Source organism: Mauremys reevesii, linkage group 7 (assembly GCF_016161935.1).
Source record: "Mauremys reevesii isolate NIE-2019 linkage group 7, ASM1616193v1, whole genome shotgun sequence".
NCBI classification, from domain to species: domain Eukaryota; kingdom Metazoa; phylum Chordata; order Testudines; family Geoemydidae; genus Mauremys; species Mauremys reevesii.
This window is the reverse complement of record NC_052629.1, coordinates 73,435,566-73,463,538: the sequence shown is the minus strand read 5'-3', so window position 1 is coordinate 73,463,538 and position 27,973 is coordinate 73,435,566. Positions and strand designations below refer to the sequence as shown.

Genomic DNA, 27,973 nt, shown 5'->3' with positions numbered 1-27,973 from the left:
GTGGGGGTGACAGCGTGGAAGGAGTTGACGGGGCGGAGGACCCGGCAGGCGGAGCGGGGGGGGTGGCATGGAAGGGGTTGACGGGGCGGAGGACCCAGCAGGCAGTGGGGGTGTGATGGGGTGGGAGGGGTTGACAGGGCGGAGGACCCGGCAGGCGATGGGGGTGCTGGCGTGGAAGGGGGGTTGACGGGGCGGAAGACCTGGCAGGCTGGGGGTGTGATGGGGTGGAAGGGGTTGACGGGCCGGAGGACCCGGCAGGTTGGGGGTGTGATGGGGTGGAAGGGGTTGATGGGGCGGAGGACCCGGCAGACTGGGGGTGTAATGGCATGGAATGGGGGTTGACGGTGTTAGGCCTGAATAAAGATGTAGCACAAAACCAGTTATGCCAACCTGACTGAAGTCAGGCTAACAGAGGTTTCTGGGTAATCCCAGAGTGGAAAAGTACTGAGAAGCAGCATTGTTTCACAAAGCCCTGGAAAGAGTGAGAAAAACCAGGGATTGCATTCCTGGCATAGTACCAGCTGTGTTATGTTAAAACAGTGTTAGAAGAACTGATAAGAAACTCTAGTATCTCACAGTTCAGATTCTAACTCCCTGGTTGAGTTATAGATTTGTTTAAAACTCCCCTGTATTCCTAACTTTTGGTGTTTGTTAAGAAATAATTAATAATCTAAAATTGTAGACATAAAGTCTAGGCATGTGTGTATATTAAAAGTGTCTAGTTTTAAGTTGTTAAAGGGGGGTGGGTTTTGCTCAAGTGAGTGATGTATGACGTAATAAAACTGTCTATATAGGCTAATGCTAAGCTGTAAAGAGAGGCTGGTTCTCACTGGAGACGAGTTGCTCTTTACTGACGCGTGCACTTGTCAATAAAGAGCTTTTTGATCGGACCTTGCTGGTGTTGCCTGTCTCTCTGTGATCAGACAACGAACTTCGCTGTTGGGGTTAAAGTCCCTGACAACGGGGCGGAGGACCCAGCAGGCGGTGGGGGTGACGGCGTGGAAGGGGTTGACGGGGCGGAGGACCTGGCAGGCGGTGGGGGTGACATCGTGGAAGGAGTTGACGGGGCGGAGGACCCGGCAGGCGGTGGGGGTGGCGGCGTGGTAGGGGTTGACGGGACGGAGGACCCAGCAGGCGGTGGGGGTGGCGGCGTGGAAGGGGTTGATGGTGCGGAGGACCCGGCAGGCGGTGGGGGTGGCGGCGTGGTAGGGGCTGACGGGGCGGAGGACCCGGCAGGCGGTGAGGGTGATGGCGTGGAAGGGGTTGATGGAGCGGAGGACCCGGCAGGCGGTGGGGGTGGCGGCGTGGTAGGGGTTGACGGGGCGGAGGACCTGGCAGGCGGTTGGGGTGACGGCGTGGAAGGGGTTGATGGAGCGGAGGACCCGGCAGGCGGTGGGGGTGACAGCGTGAAAGGGGTTGACGGGGCGGAGGACCCGGCAGGCGGTGGGGGTGGCGGTGTGGTAGGGGTTGACGGGGCGGAGGACCCGGCAGGCGGTTGGGGTGACGGCGTGGAAGGGGTTGACGGGGCGGAGGACCCAGCAGGCGGTGGGGGTGACGGCGTGAAAGGAGTTGACGGGGCGGAGGACCCGGCAGGCGGTGGGGGTGACAGCGTGAAAGGGGTTGACGGGGCGGAGGACCCAGCAGGCGGTGGGGGTGACGGCGTGGAAGGGGTTGATGGAGCGGAGGACCCGGCAGGCGGTGGGGGTGACGGCGTGAAAGGGGTTAACGGGGCGGAGGACCCAGCAGGCGGTGGCGGCGTGGAAGGGGTTAATGGGGAGGTGCCCCCAGCCAGCAGTGGGGTGTGTGTGGCACAGAAGGGGTTAATGGGGCTGTGGTACCAGTGGGCGGTGGGGTGATGTCATAGAAGGGATTAATAGAGCGTTGGCCCTGGCAACCGTGAGGGGTGATGGCGGGGAAGGGGTTAATGGGGGGTCCTGGGAGAGCTACCCCTCCAGTTGGGTTTTTAGCGGGAACCAGTACAGTGTCGCGAGAGCGTCCCTTCTCGCTGTGCTTGGTAGCGCGCGGTTTTGGCGGCTGGGTGGGTCTCGCGACACTTGTAGCTCTCGTTGCGCATGGTAGGAAGTTTGGCGCGGGAGTTGTGAGGGGAACGGAGCGGTGCGGTGCCGTACCGGGAGTTTTCGCGCCAGCCAGCCATGCCGGCCCGCAACACCCCGAGCAGCGGCGGTGAGCGTCGGTCTCCTCCCAGGCCCACGGAGTTCGGAGGACGCGGGTCGGAGCGGGAAGGGGGCAGGGATGTACCTGGGGCTGGAGTGAGAGGGTTGAGTGTGTGGGGGGGTGTATGGGACTGGGTGCAGGAGGGGAAGGAGGAGTGCCGCGGGCTGGAGGGAAGGGGTGACTGCCGGGGGCGGGGGGAAGTGCCGCGGGCTGGAGGGAAGGGGAAGTGTTAGGGGGGGTGACTGCAGTAGGAGGGCTGGGAGCTGGAGGAGGAAAAGAGGGCACATGGGTTAAGAGGAGGGAGGGAGGCGGGTGTATGACAAAGGGTTCGGAGGTGTGCGGCTGAGAAGTGGATACAGGTGTAGGAGGTTGAAACTGAGGGAAGGGAATGGCTGCAAAGGGTCTGGATGGGGTTGATTGTGATAATTGCAGTGGTTAGAGTGGAACCTTCTCGACAGTGTACCCCAACATCTCATGTACAGGGTCAGAGAATTGCCTTTCAATCCCAATGAGAACAAGCCTGAGATTCTTGTGCCCATTTGTATGGCACATGCCAGTTGATTGCTGAGCCAGTGATGGTTACTGCTGTTAATGTGGCATTGTGCAGAAAGGAGCATCTACAACTGTCCTCACGTTGCAGGCAGACTTGTACTCTTTGAGCTTATTTATTTTCATGCTATTGTAGGGCACCTGGGGGCAGAGATGGGTGAACAAGCAGAGGCAGCTGTGATTACACCATCCATGCTAGAAGAGGAGGAGCAGCTGGAGGCAGCAGGGATGGAGAAGGAGAGGGAAATGCTGGAAAAGGTAAATTGGAGATTGTAATCAAAGTTAAAATATTTCTGCCACCTCTGCCTATCTGTCACCAGCAAAGCCAAAAATTATGTCTTACTTTCTGCCTGTGGGTGCAGATTTGTTATGTTCACTTAACTGAATCATTGCATGCTTGGACCTGATTTGTTGGCACTTATAAAGTTGGGCAAGGCATGCTCTTAATTATCTACGGCTATGCTTTCCAGAATGGAAATGGTTCAACAGAGTGCACTTCAAGTGAAATCAGTTTCTCAGAAACTGAGAGTTGTAATATTTTGTTATGGTCAAAGGACAGCATTAACAACATTTTTTTATCTTATCAACAATGGATTTTTAAGGTGACACTGTCAGCTTACAACTTTGCTTTTTTTAAACTAACAAATTTATTTAACAATGTTATTAATAACACAAGTTTAATAAAAGCTTTAGAACTTCAAATCCAGTGTAGCTGTCACCATTTATCTGTGGCATTTCTTGGGCCTAGAAGTACTGAATGTTTCCCTTTAAAAATGATTTGGAAAAGGGCAGTAGCTTTATAGTGAATTGGAAGGCAGTTCACAACAGTTTGTGAATCACCCATTTCACCTTTGTCATCTTCTGTTATTTGTGTACACTTGTTATACAGCAGCAGGGGAGAATAAGCTTTTTTTAAATAGAAACATGATTATAGCACCACAAAAATTGGCTGGACTAGTTGATCTGAAGCTAAAATTTACCTAACATTGACCTGAAACTACTTTAAAATATTTTTTTTTATTGACTACATTTCAATTTGACTGTCCTTTTAAGCTTGAGTATTTTAAACTGCTATGGCTAGAAACTAGTATTTTATACATCCTGTAATTATAGCCTCTGGTGAATAATAGCCATAGCTAGAAAGTAATACTTATGGCAAGCATTCATCTCTACATTTAGCAGTTTCTGAGAATGTCTACAAAAATTGTTACACTTAAAGTGGTGGTGAAATGAGATGATCAGAATGATGTGACTTTTTTTTTTTTTTTTTAAGAGAGACAAGATGGGTGAAGTAATACTTTTTTTGGACCAGTTTCTGTGGTGAGAGAGACAAGCTTTCAAGCTTACAACAGAGCTGTTCTTCAGGTTTAGGAAACTACCTGGAGTGTCACTGTTAAATACAAAATGGAACAGATTATTTAGCCTAAGTAGTTAATACATATTTCAAGGGACCATTCAAGGTGAAGTGGCCCATTAACACCCCTTCAGTTCTGAAAGGATGGGCAGGAAGAAAAGGCAGCTTGGTGGTGTCAGGGTCATTAGTGGGTTATAGATTGTTGTAATAAGCTATAAATCCAGTATGTCTATTCCAGTGGTTCTCAACCAGGGGTATGTAGAGGTCTTCCAAGGGGCACTCATCTAGATCAGTGTTTCTCGATTTGGGGCTTGCAGCCCCGAGGGTGGTCATGGGGTGGGTTTAGGTGGGTTGCAAATGCTTGGCTGGCATTAGGAGGTGGCAAGCAGAGCAGTTGCCTGGGGCCCCATGTTTCAGCCCTGGGTGGCAGGGCTTGGGCTTCAGACACTGTTTACAAGTGAAAAACAGGTTCAGTATCGCAGTGAAATGTAAGTACAATACTTGTATTCCAATGAATTTATTTTATAAATATATGGTAAAAATCAGAAAATAAGCAATTTTTCATTACTAGTGTGCTGCAACACTTTTGTGTCTTTGTCTGATTTTGTAAGCAAGTAGTTTCTAAATGAGGTGAAACTGGGGGTACTCCAGACACATCAGATTCCTGAAAGGGGTACAGTTGTCTGGAAAAGTTGAGAACCACTTGTCTGTTCAGTCCTTGATTTTTAATGTCTAGCGAAGTTATGAATTTAAGCTCCCAGTCTTGTCTTTTGAAAGTGTTGTGCAGATTTCCTTTGAGAATGAGGGCTGAGAAGTCAAATATGGAGTGGTCATTTTGTGAAAAGCATTTGCCACAGGTGATGTGGTGTTTTTGTCTTTTATCATTTTTCTGAGTATTCATTTGAGAGCATAGTGATTATCTGGTTTCAGCCACATAGTTGTTGTTGGGACATTTAGTGCACTGGATGAGGTACATCATACATTGTGATGGATGTGTAGGACTTGCGGATCTTGTAAGGTGTGTTGTGTGGAATGGGGGTCGATCATTGTAGCAGTAGAGATCTGTATACAGGTTTTGTCTGTTGTTCTGGCAGGGTCTGGTGCCTCTTTGAGTTGATGTGTCCTGATCTGAGGAGAGGTTGCTTCTGATCAGGAGTTTGGAGAGGCTGGGGTTTGTCTGAAGGCCAGAAGAGGTGATGTAGGAAAGATTTCTTTCAGGATGTGGTCCTCATCAAGTATGGATTGTAATTGTTTTATGATACCCCATATGGGTTCCATTGTGGGCTGGTAAGTGACAACTAGTGGTGTGCAGTTGGAGGGAGTTTTATTTCTCCATTGAAGTAGGTTCTCTTGGGGGTATATCAGTGGCCCATTCCTACTTCTCTGGTGGAGTGTCCTTGTTTGATAACAGTGGGTTTTGAATGCATTAAGGTAGTGGTTCTCAAACCTTTGTGCTTGTGGCCCCTTTCACATAGAAAGCCTCTGAGTGCGACCCCCCTCCCCCCTTAAATATATAAAAGTGTTTTTGATTTATAACATCATTATAAAGGCTGGAGGCAAAGTGGGGTTTGGGGTGGAGAGTGACAGCTTGTGACTCCCATGTAATAACCTCACAACCCCCTCAGAGGTACCAACCCCCAGTTTGAGAACCCCTGCGTTAAGGTGTGTATCCTAACGTTCTCGTCAGAGCATATTATGTGGAATCTGAGTGCTTGGCTGTAGATAAGATTTTTTTTTTTGGATGTGTTTGGCGTGGTTACAGCATCTGTGAAGGTAGGTGTGGTGATCTATGGGTTTCTTATATATAGCTGTCTGTAGGATTCCATTTCTGAAGCTGATCATGGTATCCAGGAAGTTGGTGCTAGTGTGGCAGTGCTCTAGAGTTTAAATGGATGGATGATGGCTGTTGAATTTGTGGTAGAAATCTATGAGGTAGTTTAGGTTGTCTGTCCAGAGAATAAAAATATTGATGTACCTTAGGTATATAATTGGTTTTGTGGTGCATTTGTCCAGAAATTCTTCCTCTGGGTGGCCAGTGAAGAGGTTGGCATTCTGAGGAGTCATCCTAGTGTCCATGGCTGTTCCCATGGTTTGGACGAAGTGTTTGAATATAAAATTGTTATGAGTGAGTATGAAATGGATGAACTTGCTGATGTGTTTGGGGTAGATATCTGAGTGTTGCCAATTGTCTTGGGGTATATCTATAAATACAGTGCTGCAGGGGAGGAGCTGTACCAATATGCTGCACCGCTGCAGTGCATCTCGTGAAGACATCCTATGCTGATGGGAGAGAGCTCTCCCATCAGCATAAAAAAATCTGCCTCTGCAAGTGGCATAAGCCATGTGATATTGTGCTGTGCACATGAATGCTTATGTTGGTGTAACTTATGTTGCAGATGGGGGTGGAATATTCACATCCCTGAGCGATATAAGTTTTGCCGACATAGGCTGTAGTGTAGACATACTCTTGTAGCTGTTTGAGGCAGGCAGTGATGCTGTCATTGGGAGGGATGTTGGTGTATGGGGAAGTGACAAGGATGGTGTTCTGAAGGAGGTTTTTAATGTTGTGGAGTTTCTGGAGGAACTGAGTTAAAGCAAAAATTAAATCTCTAACTATAGTCTTGTATTTCCTCACTTATTACAATCGTCTGTATTGAATTCTCCCTTATTTTTCACATTCCGTGTTTGAATGTGATCTTATGTTCAGCTACATGGAAATTCTTATGTTTAATAAAGCCAAATCAGTTCAAATTTAGTGAGTACTAGAACTGTGTACCAATGTCTTACTGTATCTTACAGTTTATGCAAGTTTTGAAATTGGAAATATCCAGGGCCTAACACATCTGGCATCTTTTCTGATGCCATTTTCAAGGCAAAGAAAGAATGAATTACCACAGTGGAGGTTAGGTGCAAAGACTCTGGGAGCATGCATATATTTATAAACTTTTTGGTAATGAGTCTATGAAGGACATAACAATATGCCAGTTTTGCTCATTAACTTTTTTTATTGCTTAAGCATTTTGCAAAAAATAGCAAATACACATTCATTAACAAGGATTCCATATGAGACAGGTTTGAATTTAAAATGTCAAACCTGCTTTATCTGATCAGGGCTTCAGTATAAATCAAATTTCTTAACTTATAAAAACAGGGATCTCTTGCTCTGATAACTCAGATAACTGAATTGATTTTCTTCAAACTCCCAAGTTAGAAAAGAGAAACTTCTGCTATGGAGTAATGATATGTCAATCCAGAGTAACAGTGAAAAAAGGACTTATAAAGTGCCTTCCTAACCGTTGTTGTTATAATGCTAGAATGTAATAAGACTGATTTTTTTTTTAAGCAGTCCCCTACAGTTCTTCTGAATCTACAAAATTCCTTTCTAGCTTTGGCAACACTTTGTTTTCCTGTATGACTTCCTGCTTCTCCTACCAGCTCCAGTATCTTTCAGGCAGGAGAGGGCCGTTAGCAGGATGGGGTCCTGCTTAGAACCTGCATGTTCAAGAAGGCCTCATTTTTTCTTCTTGTCACTACTTTGCACCCCCGCTAGGTGATTTGTACAGCATTTCAACAGAAGAGCCACTTTTCTATTATATGTGCTGGAGGCAAAATGCTGCTTTGCAAAACTGTGAGAATACGAAGTCTGATCAAAAGAATAGGGGGAAACATTTTGCAATAAGAAACCTGATTGAAAAATCCTGCTGGGCAGAGGGAGAATGAATAGTGGACAAAATGAGAGCCTATTCTGGACAAACTGAGTGAGTCAAAGGTTTTAAATGCTGCATGGCATTTAAAAGGCAGCTTTTGTTGACAAAACACACTGCGATGCAACTCTTAGCAGCAAAAATTTCCTGCTTTGGTGACAAAATAAAACCACCCCGACAAGAGACATAAGACTTTGTCGACAAAAATTTTGCTCCATAAGTGCCAGAGTATACACCATGCTTGATTTTATCGCTTTAATTGGCCTCAGAAAGGTGTCCCACAATGCCCACCCTGACTGCTCTGGTCAGCAGTTTGAACTCCACTGCCCTGCAGCTGGGTAAACAACCCCGCCCCCTTAGAAGCCCCAGGAATTTTTGAAATTCCATTTCCTGTTGGCTCAGCATGGAGAGGTTTCATTGCATCTTCTCAGGTGACATGGCAGGTTATCACAGCAAACATTCTCCCATTTGGACCACTACGGAGCTGCTGAAGCTGCTCAGTATATGGGAGAGGAGACTGTGCAGTCCCAGCTGCACTTGAGCCGTAGGAATTTTGATAACTACGGGCAGATTTCTCGAGACTTGTGTGAAAAGAGCTATTATCGGGACATGCTGCAGTGCAGAGCGAAGATAAAGGATCTGAGACAGGTGTACCATAAGGCGAGGGAGACAAACCATCACGTCGGTGCTGCACCTAAGACCTGTCAGCTCTGCAAGGAGCTGGACAGTATCCTCGGTGGCGACCCCACCACCAAGTCCCCTGTGGATACTTTGGCGGGCCTGGAGGCGGTGGAAAGAGCACCTAACCTGGAGGACAAAGTCACTGATGAAGAGGTGGAGTTAGATGACGATGTGGAGCCCCTGGTGGGGTGGGCAGCCAGGAATTGTTCAGGAGGTGTCTATCCAGTCTCAGCAATTGCTCTCTGGTGAGCAAGAAGCAGAAGAGGAGATGCCTGGTAAGTGGCTGTGGTTTGTGTAGTGTGGAGGTGGGTTCAGCATATAGAAATGTACAAAGCTGGCTGTGTTTCTGTGTACTGGACGTTCCTCTGTGCAGCTAATCAGTACAGCAAAACAGGGTATTGATGCACATCAAGATCTCATGGGAATCCTTCAGAGAGATCTCCAGAAAGTTTCCCGGAGGTACTCAGCAATCCTCTGCCAAAGGTTCCTGGCAGAGCTGCCTCGTTCCTCCCACCATTGTAGGAAACCTTCCCGTGCCATTTGGCAATCACTTGTGCCTGGACCAAAGCAGCACAGGGACCAGGGCTGAAGCCACAAGTGTGTAATAGATGTGTCCTCGCGTCCCTGCTTACCTTCAGAGGTGAGATCTGTTACACTTTTCCACAGGCAGGGTTCATTGTGGGAGAATTTTAGAATTTTTTCCCAACTCGGCTGCAATGCAACCCTTGCAGAATGCTCTTTCCCCATGTAGAGTGCCTCCCCAGCCAACACTCACCATGCTTTGGGTGTTTGTCGAGATGTGTGCTTGCCAAGAGTCAGTGAGAAAGCGATTGTTATGTTACCAGAGATGTATTTTACTGAAACGTTTCAATGCTGCATGTGAATTTAACAATCATGCTTCTGTGCATTGTTCCTTGTGCTTCGGCAGATGTGGCCTTGAGGAACACCCCATGCACACCGTCCAAACTCTCTGCCAGATAAGAAAGTGCTCAAGGTGGAGCAAAGAAGACATGTTCCAGGAGAACACAAGGAGTGGAGGGGAAGGTGAAAGGCAGGACAGAGAAGATAATCAGGAGTTCAAGGATGCTACTGAGTGGATGATTAAAGTAATGGAGGAGCACAAACAGATACTGAAGTCCTTAATAATGCTGCAGATTGAGCAGATCTGTGCCTGCTCTCCCCTGCAGCATATTCAGAACTCTTTTTTTCTGTGCCCCTCCCCCCCTCAACTCCGCCCACACATTTCTTTCCACTTTCTGGGACTTCTCAGTTTCCCCTTCGCTCCACCCCTTTGGAAACTTTCAAAATAACTGGACCTACGCACAGCTCTGAAAGTCTGTCCTTCCCTGGTACCTCCTTACCTACCAAGTGTCTGTGTGTGTGTGTTGTGCAATAAAAGCAAAGTTTTTTAATGGTAACTCATTTTTATTTGTCTCCTACAATTTCAGATAGCAGGAGCTACCAATACATACATTCCAGTAAACAAATCATTAATCTACCTGCGTAAGGCCCCATATTTCACCATTGCTTCCCAGGAAAACTACATGTAATCACAAAAATATACATTACTGGTTCTCATTTTCAGAGTGTTTCCTCAAAGCCTCCCTGATTCAAATTGCCCCCCTCTGATAGCCCTGGTATCTGGCTGCTCAAAATCAGCAGTCAAGAGATCTGCCTCCACACTCCACCAGTGAGCAAACCTTTCACCCTTAACTTCAACGAGATTATGCAGTGTACAACACGTGGCTATGACCATGGGAATATTATTCTCATTAAGGTCTAACCTACATAAAGGCATCGCCAGCGTGCCTTTAATCTGTCAAAGGCACATGCCACCTACTCAGCCTCTTGTTGAACCGCTCCTTACTGGTGTCCAGGTTTCCCATTTAAGATTTCACGAGCCATGACTGTATGCTTGCATTAATGCAATCAGTTGAATTCCTGACTCCAAATTGATTCATGACCAACAGGTAGCAGTCTGGAGTCGCGAACTTCCACACAGAGATCGCCATGTTCTTCTCCACCAATAGGGGAGCTCTCATTCTGGTGTCCTTGTGCCGCAGTGCTGGGGTGAGCTCCGCACACAGTTCCAGGAAGATGGCTTTCCACCTCCAAAAGTTCTGTACTCCCTGCTTGTCATCTGAGACCTGTATGAGGATATGACCCCACCATTCAGTGCTTGTTTCCTGAGCCTAAAAGTGACTGTTCACTGTCTGCAGCTGTTCCGTGAATGCCAAAAGCAATCTAAAGTTGCTCCTATCCATATCAGACTGCTTGTCAGGCAACTGGGAGTCTTCTTCAGTTAGGGGGGAAAAAAAAAGGAACTTTGTGATTAACTGCACTGCCGTCCGTAATGTCTTCATGACAGTTATTAGAGCATAGGAGAGCATTCGGGATCCATCCCTTCCCACAGAGTTGGCAGGGTGAACTGCAAACATGGGCCATTGAAAAATGCTGTGAAAGAAGGCTGGAAGCCCATGGAATGCTGGGACAGAAAACAATGCATCATGGGACATTGAGCCGGTCCCAAGATGCACCATATCTACTCCACCTTCCCACAAGACCACACGGCAGAAGGAGTCCAGCTGGACTGTGGGATAGGTACCCACAGTGCATTGCTCACACTGTTGATAGTGCCCCGTTGTGGATGCGCTCTGCTGACAGAGGGAGCGAGTGTGAACATACAATACTAATTTTTAATATAAAAACGAGGAGTCCGGTGGCACCTTAAAGACTAACAGATTTATTTGGACTTCGTGGGTAAAAGTGGGGTTTCTTCTTCAGAAGTGGGGGTTTTTACCCACGAAAGCTTATGCCCAAATAAATCTGTTAGTCTTTAAGGTGTCACTGGACTCCTCGTTTTTGTGGATACAGACAAACACGGCTACCTCTCTAATTTTTATTATAGCACTTGTTGCGAACACTGTAGTGTAGACAAGGCCTTGATCTTTAGGCGTCTTCCCTTGTATTAGCGTTCCCGTTGTTCCTTGTGACACACCTTGATAGAAGGACTCTGTCCATGCTCTGTTAAGAGACCCTGAATGGGGGATTGAGACTCAGAAACTCCCTTACACTTCGTTTTCTATCATTAGAAGCGGAGAGGTTCTAATCTTTTTAGTGCAGTCTGTGTGAAATTATCCAGCCAACAGTCCACCTGTCAAATCATGTTTAAAAACAAGATTTATTAAAGATGGAGAGAAAATTGTAGTAGAATAGCAGAAACAGGGTTTTCATAACATCTAGGCTTAAAGCTAAAAATAGATGAGGCATTCTCAGTTTAACAATAAAATTAAAAGAAAGCTGTACATCTCTTAATCAGTCATCTCACCCTGGCACAGCTTTTCCCTCCTGCGCTACAAACCCTCTTTTTCTTGATAGCCTGACTGTTGTGGGCTCTTTTTTTTGTAAATCCATCCATCCAGTTCCTCTCCAAGGCTCACCCTATCAGGGCAAAGAGTACATCAGCATTTCCACAAAGTAATGTGTGGTCAGGTGCACTGTCTAGAGGAAATGAGTGAATCTGTTTCCCGTACAGTGATTATTGCCCCATCATTCTACTAACATGCTTCCATTTAGTTCTGGAAGATTCCCTACACCTTCTCCTCCCTCCCCCGAGAGCTTTTCAAAGCTAGTGGTAGAGCTATCCAGGTGAACATGGTTTTTAGATATGCTATTTTACCCTCCTTGCAAATGTCTAGTATTTTGACTGCTTAGTGCTAAGCTTTATTCCTCTTCTTTTTTGTTTGGGTTTAGAAAAGTAATTCACAAATCTCATGGCTGAGTTTTTACTATAACTTTACTCTATCAAATGCAGATACTACAGCTTCTCTGTTATGCAAGGTACTAAAGATGTTAATTCCAGGCATATGTGTGACTGACTTGTTCTGCTTGGTAAAGTTAATTTGGGCTCTATCCACACTGTAAGTTAAGATTTGTTTGGCAAGTGTAGAACAGACATCATTTAAAAGCTGTTTTGTTTACCGAGTATATGTCTAGAAACTTTATGTTGACAAACTATTTGAAAGCATCATATTAAAATCTAAGAAATTACACACTGAAAACTGTGTGGGAGAGGAGTGGTCTGTCCAAACCCTCTAAGGATACATCTTTTGGTGGTGTGTAGTGTTCATACCCACCCAGCCCACCTCGCATGAGTATAAATAGCAGTATAGCTGGTGAGGCATGGCTTATGCAAGTAAAAACACCTGAAGGCAATGGGTATGTATGCAAGTATATACTATACTTGCTCTCTACTCGCCCAAGCTGTCTTCCTATCTACATTGCTATTTTTAGCCGTGTAGTGTCCTGCTGCTTTCCTGCTGCTGGAGCCTTTCCCCTCTGAAAGAAAAGATTTCCCTAGCAGGGAAAGGCTCTGCCAGGAGGAGACAGCAGGGAAAGGGTTGGGCTGCTCCTCTCTGTGGAGCCTTTCCCTGCCACAGGCGGGGACACTGGACGGAGGGAAAGGTTCTGTAACCTCCCCATTGCTGAAGCATTTCCCCTCCATGGGGAAAGCTCTGGCAGGGAGAGGCAGCTAGGAAAGGCCCTTGCGACTCTCTGCTGCCAGAGCCCTTCCCTGCTGCCTCCCTTGTACCAGAACCTTTCACTGAGGTTTAGCTACACGCCACGGTATGGTTGCAGGCTGCTTTTCACTGCATCATGTAGCTGCACATACATGACATGTATGCATGGTGGTGGTGTGTAGTGTAGATGTAGCTTAAGTGTATAATTGGGAGGAAGGGTCTGTAGATGTGTAATACAATTGTATCTGGCTTCAAGATGTACAGAACGGTTTTATTCATTTCAAAACAGTAAAAGCTGAAATGGCTAAAGATATGCTTTCCTTCTTTGTTTGCAAGGCTCGCATGTCCTGGGACAGAGACTCCAGTGAAATGCGCTACAAGAGGCTTCAACACTTGCTTGAAAAAAGCAACATATATTCAAAATTCTTGCTGACCAAAATGGAACAGCAGCAGCTGGAGGTAGATGTGTTCTAAGTTTAAATGACAGAATTTTGATTTTTTTGTTGTTGTTTGTTGTTGTTAATTGTAGAGCACTGTAAATCCTAGTCTGCGCTAGGGAATCTTACCAAAAAAATTTCCCTCGGTAGGAGCTTCTGATGTCCTTGCCACCTTGTTAGTTAAACCCAGGTAAAAACTCCAGAAACTATTACAGCCTTATCTGTGTTACAGCTCCTTCTCAAGTGATTTTTTTTTTAAGTTCCTAATATAGCCACAGTCCTTTGCATAACATTGATATCATTTTAAAAATAATCTGAATCCACCCCCAAAGAGTTTATATTCTAACTAAGGCCCATGATAACAGTAAATCATCAGAATTCTTATTAATGGTATCAGTCTGGGGGGATGTGGAAGAGAGGGAGAGGTCGGTCTCTTTACAACAAATTGAGAAGATATTTCAAAATAAGAGACAACATTAAAGAAGGTGGGAAACCAGGCACAAGAGGATGATGGAGCAAAGAGGTAAGGTAGAACAAGGAGCAAGAAGTGAAGTAAGAGTTGTGCAGAATATTTAAGGTTAAGAAATAAGCTTAAACTTGACACAAAAGGAAAGAGGAAGACAGTGAAGGAATTCAAGGGGATAGATGTGGTCAGCAGTGGGAGAGAGAACACTGATTTTTGGTAGACTACAAGGGCTTTTTTCCCCAAATAGTGGAGTTGTCAGTCTTAAATCTGATTAGAACAATCTGCAGTTATTACACCTGTATAAATGCATAGAAAGGGTATTTTGCTTAACATGTTCCTATATTAAAAATTCCTTGCTTTTATTTATTGCTCCATGTTACATGTACCAAAGGAATCTGTCAGGGATTCTTAGAATTCCTGCGTGAAAAGTGAGAATTTTAACAGTATTTAACTTTTAGAAATCTTAGTTTCTTCAACATAATCATAAGACTGCTTCCTTTAAAGACACTGTAGTCCAGTTAAATTATCACTTCTGTTGTATTTGGAACAATGCAACATGTAAAACTGAAAGTGCAGCTGCATATCATGCAAAAATAGATTACAGGGCAGGCATTACATTTAAGCCATTAGTTTTATGTAAAATAAACACTGAACTAGCTTACAAGCTTCAGCTTTTTTTGTGATAAAGCATTTGATATGCAGATTTTCTTTTGATAGAATTTTAAGTATCCAGCAAAAAGCAGTACAAAATAATTCTACTTACCGCTGCCAAGCAATTTCATCTACTTACCAGTTTTCATCTTGGCACCATTTTAAAATATGACTACATAAGCAAAACCAGTCCCCAGCTTACATCGTTAATATGATGCTGTGTGTACTCAGTGTCTATTAGTATTTTTATAATGGATAGATTTATTGCAGCTGTTCTATACAAGTAAGAACTTTGTTTTTTAGGAGCAGAAAAGGAAAGAGAAATTAGAAAAAAAGAAAGAAATGTTATTAAAAGCGGCAACGGTAAGATGTGTTGGCTGTTTTATACAAATTGCTTCTCCAGGATCTGCATGACAAATACCCTAAAATTGATACAGCGACATGGGTTTAAGAGTAGGCTGTAACCTTTCCTTGATTGGTAAATGTTAAAAATTAAGTTAGAAAAATTTTTTTTCCCCTGTCTTTGGCTTTACTCTTGAGTGTACATATACTATCATAAAGCCTTTTCCATGTATGTCTGTCTCACACAACTGTCCTCTTAAGCAAAGCCATACTTAAACTTTTTTTGAACAGTTGTACCTAGAATGGCTTGATTCTCCAAGGTGGGCCAGGGCTTTTTGAAATAACAGTTTTCAAAAATGATGTCAAACATAGTTACAAACAATGTAAACATGTCAATGTTGATTATATCGTTCTCTTATCTATCCCTGAGATATTAGAAAATATTTAAGTTGATAATGCTTTTAAATATTCACTTTCTAGAGTCGGAATCTAACTGATGAAAAAGAGGAGAAATCTGGTAGGTTTATCATTAGGTTTTGCTTTTTGTCTATATTTAAGTATAGTTTTTATTAATTTTTGATGTGGCTTATCTGTGATATTCTCTTATAGCTGTGAAGAAAAAAAGAGGAAGAGAAGATGAAACCTATTACATTTCAGAAGTCATGTCCAAAGAGGTAAGAGTGCATTTTATGTAATTTGCAGCAAATAGAAAAGTATTTTCAATACATTAGCATTTGCTTGTGATGTAGCTTCCAGATTCAGCTGTTTTATGGTACTGCAGCATATTTTAAACATGCATAGAATTAATTGATGTGCAATTTCTGAGAGGTCATTGACTAAAATGTGATGGTATGTGATTTCTGCAGCTTATATAATCATCTCTTTTTAGAATAATTACACACACCTTTGTTAACAAAATGAGGAATTTATGCAGACTTCCAGAAGGTATACCCATTTCTTCTCTCCCCAGTGTGTGTGCGTGTAAAAACGTAAACTTTATTTTGTATTCCCAGCTGTGTGACCTTGAGCAAGTTACTTAATTTATCTGTGCATGTTCTTCTTATCAGCAAATGAGAATAATACTTGGTTACAGTTCACTTAAAGCACTTTCAGATCCTGGGATTAAAGGTTCTACAAAAATAGATATTGCTATATTAGTTTTTCAAGTTGCTGTAAAGCATAGTTTACACTAGCATTTTTGTTTTATTTCTAGGAAATCTTGTCAGTGGCTAAAAAAAGCAAAGTAGAAAATCAGGTATGTCCATGCATATTGTTACAACTGTACACTGTAAAACCAATTTAAATGTCTTCAATTTCAAAATTCCTCGTATTTTAGATTGTCTTTATCTCATTTCCTGCCCCCATATTTTAATTGTTGTTTATTACTGAAAACCTACTTTTCTAACTATCTGTATTTGTTAATCTAAGCTACACATACCAACATGGAATCCATGATTTTAAAATAAGTATCTGAAAATAGAATTCTTTATCTTGATTTTTTTTTATTGGATTATGCCTCCAAACATCTTGCTAAAGAGAGAGCTTATAAAATGCAGTTTTGCAGCTTGTTCTCTGTATTAAACTGGGAAGAAATGTCAATTTCTTCATTCTAACTGATATTAAAAAAAACATTTTTTTATTTATATAGAATAAATACAATTTTAGGAAAAATAAACACTGGGAACCCTATATATGATGTATGATTTTTGTCTAACTTGATTTTGTTCATGACAAAGTGGTGGTTTTACTTATACGTTATGAATGACTTTATGTGGTATATTTTTAAACTTGTTCTGTAAATAAATGCCTAACTGCTATATCATTAGGTGCTCTACTAGAAGTTTTAAACAGGGATTTGAAGCAATCAAATTTTTGAATTGCTCCACTCCAGCTCAGGGCATAAAATCTACTGGTCCGTGCTCCAGTTCGGGCTCTGCTCCAAAGCCCTGGTTTTAAAAGTATGGGGTTAAATGGTGCACTGATTTAATATTAAGCTCAAGCCTCCAGAAGTTGGAGCCTAAATGTGTCTTGTGTTAAATGTGAATTGTTTGATAGTGTAGTGTGGAGCACAAGGGAAACATCGTTGCCTCTCAAAGTATAAGTCATATTCTCAGGGGAAAAAAACGAGTGCTGGAGTATCAGATCAGGCTTGCAACATACACATGATAAATTGTTGTAGTTTTGAGAATTGATAAGGTGCAGGATAGTGGGTGTCGGGGGGGGGGGGTTGGTTGTTAGTTTTCTGCTGTGTTCTTATAGGGAATTGAGTGTGTGGGGGGAGCCAACTTCTAGTGGTCACTGGAATTTGCTTAAAATAGGGAATTAGTTCCACGTGAAAATGTGCTGTCCTTTTGTGTGTCAAGTTTTGAGGTCTGCTCACTTTTATGGATAGCAACTTGATATTCAACATTATCCTTTTATTTAATAAATATTACTGCTTTTAAACTACAAAGAGTTGAAGGATACATTGCCAGTGAGCGGTTTAATTAACACTTTGATTAAATCTGCCTTTATCATTGCAGCTGGATACTGTGTTGCCTAACCGTAGCAATAACGTTGACTTGCAGATTTGCCAGAAGTCTCAGCAGCTTGCTGAGTATATTAACTAAGCTTTGCAATGTTTGTACTTAAATTCTCTAAACTTTATTCTGTAGGATGAAAGCTCTTCTAACAAACTGTGTGCAGAAGACCTACAGAAAAATGGAGATTCTAATAGTGTCATTAAAGATAGGTTGTCGCAAGCTGTACGACATAATGCCAAGCACTTCCTTGATCCAGTACGGAAATTTAACGGGCAGCCAATACCCTTTCAACAGCCAAAGCTTTTTTCAGGAGGTGTTATGAGGTGGTACCAAGTTGAAGGCATGGAATGGCTCAGGGTATGAATCTGTATGTTAGCCTAAATCTTATGTTTATACTTATTTCAACAGAAGATGATATTGCTCATGTTTCAAAGTCTTCTACATTAAGTATATTGGGGGGGGGAGACAGTGTTTCTTTTGGGTTTGGCACAAAAGCTGTGCAGAGCTGTATTTTTTTTATTTGTTTATTTATTTTAAAGGAACTCTTGGTCCATGTTAACTTTGGCCTTTCCAGCCCTCTGTGGTTGACTGAACTGCAGAAATTGCATGCACGTTTCTTTAAAAGAAGGGAATATGTATGGGGACATTGCCACGTAATGTCTGGGTGGAAGTTTTGAAGAAAGACAGCTTAAAGCCACTCTTCTAATAGGAGGAAAACATGCATGTGGGAGGCTGTACTCCATTTTCCCTGTTACAACATACTGATATTTCAGGCAGGATGTTCTTTACCTGATTTCAATTGAGCTCTATCCCCAGTGTAAAAAATCAGTGCTTCCATCTTTCTTTTGGAATTACAAGTGGCCTGTAAAGGATTTCTAAAACACAAAATTGAGCTCATACACCTTATTGTTTCTTTAAAGAATATCCAGGCCTCTTTTATACATCATAAAGTTTTTCTTCTTGATTTTTCACTTTAAAAATATCAGGAGCGTCAAGTCTAGTCTTCCCTACTCTAACTAGAGAATGTCTTGGGGATCTGATGTGTGTTGTGAGCTCTTGCAACCTATTTGGAGTGTTGGTATTTTTGAATTTTTAACAAAGACTTCTTTATATTGGGCATTGGAGTTAAATGTATTAAAAGATTTAAATATTCTGCTTAAAAGTCTTTCCTCTTTCAACTGCCCATGGTTACAGGGCTAACTGCACCTGTTCCATGTCTGGTCTCTCTAAGTGCACCTCTTCAGGTGGTAGGCCTCTTGCCCGTACCTGTCCCAGGGTGGAATCTTGTGCCATTTTCCCACTCTTAGACAGGAATCTGAGTATACCAACCAGCAGGTGCAACCCAGCTTCAGGCATGTGTTTCCTCCTTATGGGAACTTGTGACCAATGTTGCTGACCCAAGAGCCTTCTAAAAAATGTCTTAAAATCCATTTCTCTCTTGAATATTTGTTCCAATTGCTCGATAAAAATAAATAGCCTACATGCAAATTCAGTTTCATTTAAATTGTGCACTTCACTGCATACAAAAAGGAAAGCCGGACTTAGCAACAAGAACAGAATAGACTCAATTAAGTCTTCTGCAGTCATCACAGGGCATACCTACAATACAGATTTCTACTGGCATCGTTATGTTGGTCAAGGGTGTGAAGAAGTGTGCCAGCAAATGATCCTATTGTAGCCACAGGAATACTGGCAAAACTGCGCTTTTTCATGTTATAGCTTATTTCTCTTGGGCTAGAGGGTTGGAATAGACTTTACTGGAAAAAGTGCAGTTTTTCTAATATAAGTTGTGTCCACACTAGGAGCACACTTTATATGGTATAATTGTATATCTGTACTACTAAAGCACTCCTAGTGTAGATGTGGCCATAGTGTCTTTCAGGGTAGACAAGACCTAACTTTCTAATATTTAACAAACAAACAAAAAACCCCTCTCCCAACTTTTCTTTAAATCTTTTCCACTGACTTTTATCCATCAAAGAAGCTTAAAAGGATGCAAGCGCAAGTTTTTTCCTCTGATCGTTTTTGGCTCAAACTTAAAGGTAACAATGTGTTGATTTTAGAAGGCAGAGGATAAAGGCTAGTTGGCTAAAATATCAGTGTAACTATGTAGGGAGATTCCTACTTCTGTGCAGAAGCATGACACTACAGTTATGTAGCTGGTTTTTTGTTAGCTATGTCTCTCTGTATTTGTTTAACTTGTAAAGCATATTTATTCATGGAGCAAGCGTTAACTTTTAAAATTTATTTGTATATTGAACGCTAAAGTGTCTGAATATGAAATACTGTATCTATATTCTGCTTTGATTACTCAAAAATGACCAAACAGAATTTGTATCAAACTTTATAAAAAATTACCTTTTAGTTTAGAAACAAGAATGAAAAATGTCAACAGAAAATTTCCAGTGAAGTTACCAAATCATTTAAGGGATAAGCTTTCAGTTAAGGGCATACAGATGCCTGATATGTGTCCAAGTTCTTGCACTTTCACAAGGTCAGTTGGCCACCTAACTGGCCACATGTATGCATAAATATTTGACTGGCACGTGCGTACAGATCCTTTGTATTTAAATTAGGCAAGTAGAAATTGTATTAATCTAGCTCTGAAAATATGCGTATGGGAAAAGATTGATAGTAGGAGCCAAATGGTGAATGCAGTCATAGGTGTTTATTCACCTGGATGTCTAGTGCTTATTAGGCATATGTATCTTTCTGTGTATGCAGATGCTTTGGGAAAATGGCATTAATGGCATTTTGGCTGATGAAATGGGACTTGGAAAGACAATCCAATGTATTGCTACAATAGCACTGATGGTAGAGAGAGGAGTCCCTGGGCCATTCTTAGTATGTGGTCCCTTGTCTACTCTTCCTAACTGGATGTCCGAGTTCAAGAGATTCACTCCAGAGGTAAAAAGTATTTTCTTTTTAGTGTTTAGAGGAGCACATTATTTCATTCTCATAACTGTTTTGGTTTGGAACTTGTTTGTTCTATATGTATTGTAACCACAGTGGTGGTGATTCTTAGTGTGATTACTATAAAATGTGTGGGTTCTTGATTGCTACTTATTAATGGAAGTATAAAAACTCCTTTTAGATTCCCATAATGCTGTACCATGGAGCCCAGCAGGAACGTCGTAAATTGGTTCAAAAAATTCACAGGCGAGAAGGTTCACTGCAAATTCATCCTGTGGTCATTACCTCGTTTGAAATAGCCATGAGAGACAGAAATGCCTTGCAGGTATACAAGTGCACCTTCACAGGTGGAATGCCTCAGTATCTCTAATATAGCTTACAACACTGCTTTCTACTGCAGTAGAAACTTCAAACATTTTTTTCTGCTCGGTAGCAGTGTCACACTGTAACAATTATAGCTGCTTTTATCAGTTTCCAAGTGCACTGTTCCCTCAGTGTCTAGAGCCCTGGATTGGCATATTTAGTAACTTTCTGAAAAAAATAGATTGCATTACCCAAAAGCGGTTGTGGACAATGGTAGGGAAGGCAAGCATAATCCATAGCTTGATGGACAATAAGAAGGCAAGCATAATCCATAGCTTGATGGACAATAAGAAGGCAAGCATAATTCATAGCCTGATGCAAACTTGTCCTAAGTGATATCTCAACAGATGAACAAAAATTAGTTGTTTAAAGGGAAGGTGGTTGTGACAGGTTCCCCCCAGTGTGCCACCTGGAGCTGGGGTACCATTGAGCCAGCTGGGCTCCCTCTCTCTCACTGTGCTGCTGTGACAAGCTGCAGACCTGCCCCCAGTCCTACACTTCCAACAGCATTCACACAGGTAGGAACACATCCAGCTGCAGTTACAGGCAGGCTCTCTGACCAGCCACTGCATGAAGCAACAGTAGAAAGTCTACAGCAAAAGTAATTTAGCTCCCCAGGCGCACACCCCCTCTGGAGCATAAGCCCAAAATTATACCATCTTGCACTGCATAGGGGTTTGTACAGTATAAGCTCACTGCGTGTCTTTCCCCCTCCCCCCCCCATGTGGAGAGGACTATGCAATAACCTTTGCCCCTTGAGCTACGATTTCCCATGCATTTCACTCAAATGCACTGGTTTAGATAAAGCAAAAACAAGTTTATTAACTACAAAAGATAGATTTTAAGTGATTATAAGGGATAGGAAACAGATCTAAGCAGATTATCTAGCAAATAAGCAAAACACAAACTAAGCTTAATATACTAGATTGGATATGAATTAGCAGTTTCTCACCCTGAGAGATGATACAAGCAGGCTTGCAGATTCTTAAGGAACAAGCTGCACTTGCTTTACAGCTTGAAATCTCCAGGTCTTTCATACATGGCTAGAAATCCTTTTAGCCTGAGTCCAGCACTTGCCCCAACTCAGTCTTTGTTCCTCAGGTGTTTCCTTGAGTTTTCTTGTGTGGGGAGTGAAGAATAATAGATGTGGAAAAACACTGACATCCCAAGATGGAGTCCAGAGTCATGTGGCCTGGTCACAAGCCCTTGCATACATTACTGAGGGCTTGTCTACATGACGATGTCAACAAAACTTTTGTCTTTCACTGGTACTTAAAAAAGCACCACCACCCCCATGCGCAAGACAAAAGTTTTGCTGACGCAAGTGGCAGTGTGAATGCGGCTTTGTCAGCAGGAGCTGACACTGCTCGTGAGGTTGGAAGTATTTTGTCGGTAAAAGTACCTACAAAATACCAACAGAGAGGGTTTACACATGCTGTCTTCTTGCAACTTTTAGTTGACACAGCCTTGTCGCTAAAAGCTGCATAGTGTGGACTAGCCCTGAGTCATAGCAGCCATTAATTACAGGCTGCCTGGAACCTTCACAGGATGGTTAAGTTCTTCCAGGTTCCATTGTCTTTGTTGATGAGCACTGTCTGGCTTCATTGTTGTACCTGAAAGGCTGGCTGTGGGTGTTTTCCAGAGTAAGCCCATTTGAAATCCCTAGTCAGTATTAATAATTTCAGACACAAAAATGTTACATGCATACAAATAGGATAATCATATTCAGCAAATCATAACTTTTTCAAAGACACCCCACGTGACTTATCTTGTACAAAATGCGTCATAATTATGCCATAATCATATAGTCATATTACTGTGAAGAATATAGGGTGCAGTGTCACAGTGGGTTTTGGAGTAGAATTTATATTCAGCACAGTACATCGGAGTGGTCACTTAAGACAGGAGGTTGCTTAATAATGGTCATCTCTTTTGCTGTAGAGTCAAGGAAGGAGCATTCCTGGTGCAGCACATTTTTCTGTATCCAACTTAATAACATTTCAGTTCTACATCAGTTGGTGCACTCCTGAATAATAAAAACTATAAAATATTACACGAACTACATTAAAAACATTAAGGTTGCAAAGTCAACAGTTAGGAAATGCCAGAATTAAGGTTGCCTGTTGCTCAAGCATGGTCTTCACTGAGTATGTACGAACTGAGACTTTGGGGTGGGTTTTTATGGATATTTTGAAAGACGCTTCCCTGACACACAGGTCAGTCCTTGCCGATTTTAACTCCCTGCTCCAGTAGAGCCCAGATAAAGTCACATGAATTTAAAATATTTTTGTTAGCCTCGTTCTTGGAAACAACTTGGGGTATTGTGGGTGAAAATCCCCCCCCCCTCAAAAAAAAAGTCCAGCCTGAGTTAGATTCTAGGCATGGGAAATTTTAGCCTAAACAGTTGAAGTTTGGCAAAGTTATAAGCAAATGACAACAGGGTAATGGGGAGTGTTGGGCAGTCATAATAGGCAGTTCTACTAGTCCTGTCTGTAGTATGTATTTTGATGTGGCAAAGATCACATTTCTTGAAATGCTAGGTGACTTCTTTTCTTTCCGTAGCATTGCTTCTGGAAGTATCTGATAGTGGATGAAGGACATAGGATTAAGAACATGAACTGTCGTCTTATCAGAGAGTTAAAACGGTTTAATGCTGACAATAAACTTCTGTTAACTGGTACTCCCTTGCAAAACAACTTGGCAGAACTCTGGTCGCTACTTAACTTCCTGCTGCCAGATGTATTTGATGACTTGAAAAGGTAGGTCATGGTCTATTGGCCCAGACTGTTTGTATGTGTGTTCTGCATGAGCTACTCAGAACTAATGCCCTACATCATTACAACTATCCATCTGTTCATTTGAGTTGGATAAATTGATAACTTGTCACACAGTGATTGGATTCACCTTTGTTCTGTGATGGAGGGGCTTGAATGGCTTTTTCCTTCAAGTGACTTTTTTTTTTTTCATTTCTGAAGTTGCTTCCACAGAGAGGGAAACAATTTTCGTATCTCAGCCACTGAGCAAAAATTAAACCCTCTGAGCCAAGCAGCAAGCATTAAGTTTTCCTGTGTGACTACCTGTCACGTCGCAGTGCCAAAAAACAACTTGAATTTAGTGCTAAGCTGGAAAGAGGTTGCAAAGGTCTAGTTCTACAGCAGAAGTAATGTTATTTTGTATAACAGATTGCACTGTGCTTTCCAATTAACATGTCTATGTATTATAATTCAGTTTACAATTGTCTGGCCTTAGACAAAAGAAAATGCTTGTTTTAATTCTACCCATTGTATGTCTTTCATACATAAGGTGCTTTAGAAACTTATTTGGAGCTTGACACATTCAAATAACAATAACATATATGAAATAACTTGAATTTGTTTTGTCTGTCTCTAGCTTTGAGTCTTGGTTTGACATTACAAGCATTACAGAAATTGCTGAAGATATTGTTGCTAAAGAAAGGGAGCAGAACATCTTACACATGTTGCACCAGGTCTGGGTTCTTGATTTTGCTGTTGTTGTTTTAAAGTTTTATTGCACTTTTAATCTTGAGCATATTATTAGAACAGATTTCTTCTTTGGAGTTGATCATAACACAACTTCTTCGAGTGATTGCACATGTGTATTCCCCAATAGGTGTGCGTGCTCGCCGCGTGCACCGGTGCCAGAAGTTTTTTCCCTAGCAGCACTCGTAGGGGGGAGTGCCCCCCGCGACTCCTGGAGTGGCGCTTGCCTGGCACAGTATAAGGAGAGCCCACCCTCAGTTCCTTCTTGCCGCCAGTGAAGGTGCATCGGAACTGCTCTGCTCCAGCTTTGCTGTAGCTTGTCCCCAGAACTGTTTGTTCGTTCAATGTTAGTACCTGTAGTTAGTTAGTTGTTTAGTTAGTCAGTGAGCCCGGGCCAGGGCATGCCCCGCACCCCGGGGTTTAAATTGTGTGGCTCTTGCAGGTGTTCTGTGCCAAGGAGCGACCCACACACAGACTGTTTTGTACTGCTTGGGAGAAACCCATATCAGTGAAAGGTGCAAGATTTGCAAGCCATTTAAGCTTCGGACCAAAAGAGAGAGGGACATTAGGCGCTGACCCCGACCCTGGCACACCGCTCCGAACCAGTACCCGGCACCACGGTGTTGGTACACGGCAACCCTCCAGTACCATTGACCAGTTGGCACCGCTCTCCGTCCACAGGGCACGCCAAGAGAGCTAAGAAGACTCCCTCTTCACAGCGGCACTGAGGGAAATCTAGGACAGAGGATAGGCCCATGTCAGGCAGTCCTCAATCCCCACTGGGCCCCAGGCCTCCGACTCAAGCTCAGCGGAGTAGCCTGATCCCTTTGGAACAAGCCTCTCAGGATGTCTGGATGCCTTCTACGCCTGAAGCCCTCCAGCTGGCCCGGGGCATCATGTCGTTAAGGGTTTGAACCGTTTTTTTTCTGTATTCTAGACCCTCAGCCCCACAGTGGGACCTAAACCTGGTGGTGGCTCGTCTCATGGGGCCCCCATTTGAACCACTGGCCATGTGCTCCTGGTCTCACCTCTTGTGGAAGGTGGCCTTCCTGGTTGTGATCATGTCAGCTGGGCGAGTCTCGGAGCTCAGGGCCCTGACCTCCGAGTCGCCGTACACGGTCTTTCATAAGGACAAGGCCCCGCTCCGCCCACACTCTGCATTCTTCCCCAAGGTGGTCTCCGCCTACTACATGGGTCAGGACACTTTTTTCTACGGGTCCTCTGCCCCAAGCCTCACGCGTCCAGTGAAGAGTCCCGTCTCCATACACTTGATGTGCGGTGGGCTCTGGCTTTCAACCTCGAGTGGACTAAGCTGTTCAGAAAGTCCTCACAACTGTTCATCGCCTCGGCTGAGCGCGAGGGGCTAGCCAGTTTCCACTCAGAGGCTGTCCAATTAGATCACTTCATGCATCCGTTCCTGTTATGAATTGGCGGGTGTTCCCCTGCCACCCATTGTGAGGGTACACTCAACATGGGCGCAGGCCTTGTCGGCTGCCTTCATGGCCCACATCCCTATCGAGGATGTTTGTAGCGCTGCTATGTGGTCTTCAGTTAACGCATTCTCCTCGCACTGTGATCTTCCCTCAGACCAGGGATGACGCCGGGTTTGGCAGGGCTGTCCTCCATCTTGGGAACTTGGGAACTCCTACCCACCTCCAACAGATATAGCTTGGAATCACCTACTGTGGAATACACATGAGCAGTCACTTGAAGAAAAGACAGTTACCTTTTTCCGTAACTGGTGTTCTTTGAGATGTGTTGCTCATGTCACATCCCACCCTCCTTACCCTCTGTCAGAGTTGTCTGGCAAGAAGGAACTGAGGGTGGGGGGAGCGTGCAGCTTCCCTTATACCGTTCCAGGCAGGTGCCACTCCAGGGGTTGCGGGGGGCCCTCCCCCCTACGGGTACTGCTAAGGGAAAAACTTCTGGCACTGGTGCACATGGTGAGCACGCACACCTATTGTGGAATAGGCATGAGCAACACATCTCAAAGAACACCTGTTACGGAAAAGGTACCTGTCTTTTAGCAGGTCTGGTGTTGTATCTTTGGCACTGTTGGCACTTACTACATTTCTTTTGTATTGGACCATCTCAGCATTAGAAGATTAAAAGAATGGTATAAGTCTTTGATTACTTTTTTTTTTTTTTTGGTTTTGAAATGAAATTAAGAATTCTGAAGAATAAAGCTAAATGTAACTTTCAAAATATTTTTAAACTAGCCACTTTTCAAAGCTATGGCATGTAGACCATAACTGCATCACCATTATAAGGATTTCTCAGTATTTTAATATGTCCTGAATCTTCACAAAGACATGCCTATTCCCAACATGTATGTAGCTTATAGCGTGTAGTTGTATACAGCTCTACAGGCCAAATTCTTTGGTGTAAATTGGCACTACACCATTGAGGTCAATGACATTGCACCAATGTATGCCATTAGAGCAGTGGTCACCAACCGGTCAATTGTGATTGACTGGTCAATCCTGGGGACACTCCCAGTCGATCACAATCTCTGGTGGTGCATTTGGGCTGCTGCTAAGGCAGGCTCCCTGCCTGTCCCAGCCCCATGCCTCTTGCAGAAACGGACACTAGCCCAGCACGGCCCTGGGGGAAGGGCTTGGGGGAGGGGTCTTCACGCGTTGCTCCTGCCTACAAGCACCACCTCTGTAGCTCCCATTGGCTGGGAATGGGGAACTGGCCAGTGGGAGCTGTGGGGGCAGTCCCTGCAGAGAAAGGCAGTGCACGGAGCCACGTGCCCCACACAGGGTGCGTTGGCCCCTTCCGGGAGTGGTGTAGGGCTGGAGCCGCCAAAGGTAAGCGCCGCCCCCTTCAGTGGGCAGGTTGTATGAGTACAGCAGGCCTAGCTATGCTGGACCAGCTTTTCTCTTCAGCCACCCAACCTGCAGCCTCCCGGAGCCAGCCCCCCATATCCCCTCCTGCACCCCAAGCCCATGCCCCAGCCCTGAGCCCCCTCCCAGTGCCAGCACCCCATACCCCCTCCTGCACCCCAAGCCCTGGCCCTGAGCCATCTCCCAGAGCCAGCACCCTGTACCACCTCCTGCATCCCAACGCTCTGCCCCAGCCCCCTCCCACACTGCGAACCCCTTGGCCCCAACCCAGAACCCACACCCTCTCCTGAACCCCAACCCGCTGAAAGTGAGTAAGGGTGGGGAAGGGCAAGCAATTGGGGGGTGGAGGGGATGGAGTAGGTGGGTCCTCGGGGAAGGGGCGAGGTAGATCTTGGGTTGCCCTTAAATTCAAAAAATGATCTTGTGCGTAAAGAGGTTGGAGACCACTGCACTAGAGAGCTTGGCCCCACATGTTTAGTGGGTGTAATACATATTTGTTTACATTTTAGATTTTGACGCCTTTCTTATTGAGAAGACTGAAATCTGATGTAGCTCTTGAGGTTCCTCCTAAACGAGAAGTTGTGGTGTATGCACCACTGGCAAAGAAACAAGAAACCTTCTATACAGCTATTGTAAATCGGACCATTAAAAAGCTGCTCGGAAACAATGAGGTACCTACTGATGTAGACTTCAGTAATGTATAAAACTTATTACTGTCAATGGTTCACGAATGAAAATACCATAGCATTGGTTACACTAGTAGTGACTTCTAAAACACTTTTTTTTTTTACCAGTTCCGTTTTGTGTACAGATGCACAGCTCATTAATTATATTAGAATTCTATACATTGAAGTTCAATAGAAACATCCTACCTTACAATTTTGGTGTGTCAAATTTTTTTTGTTACAGGTCTCTAAAATATTTTCCTGATTTGAGATCTTTGACTT

General features: G+C 43.7%; 1 protein-coding gene across 1 annotated transcript in view; it reads left to right on the top strand.

The window, feature by feature from the left end:
- Positions 1–1,948: 1,948 nt before the first annotated feature.
- The window catches only part of HELLS (helicase, lymphoid specific), a 51,021-nt gene continuing 24,996 nt past the window's right edge, over positions 1,949–27,973 (top strand). The window contains exons 1-13 of the mRNA XM_039481379.1: positions 1,949–2,184; positions 2,861–2,982; positions 13,320–13,442; positions 14,841–14,900; positions 15,360–15,396; positions 15,489–15,553; positions 16,093–16,134; positions 17,534–17,758; positions 20,126–20,308; positions 20,496–20,639; positions 23,240–23,436; positions 24,068–24,164; positions 27,536–27,697. Coding sequence (XP_039337313.1) covers positions 2,154–2,184; positions 2,861–2,982; positions 13,320–13,442; positions 14,841–14,900; positions 15,360–15,396; positions 15,489–15,553; positions 16,093–16,134; positions 17,534–17,758; positions 20,126–20,308; positions 20,496–20,639; positions 23,240–23,436; positions 24,068–24,164; positions 27,536–27,697 — 1,488 coding nt within the window. The 5' untranslated portion in view covers positions 1,949–2,153. The remainder of the gene's footprint in view (positions 2,185–2,860; positions 2,983–13,319; positions 13,443–14,840; positions 14,901–15,359; positions 15,397–15,488; positions 15,554–16,092; positions 16,135–17,533; positions 17,759–20,125; positions 20,309–20,495; positions 20,640–23,239; positions 23,437–24,067; positions 24,165–27,535; positions 27,698–27,973) is intronic.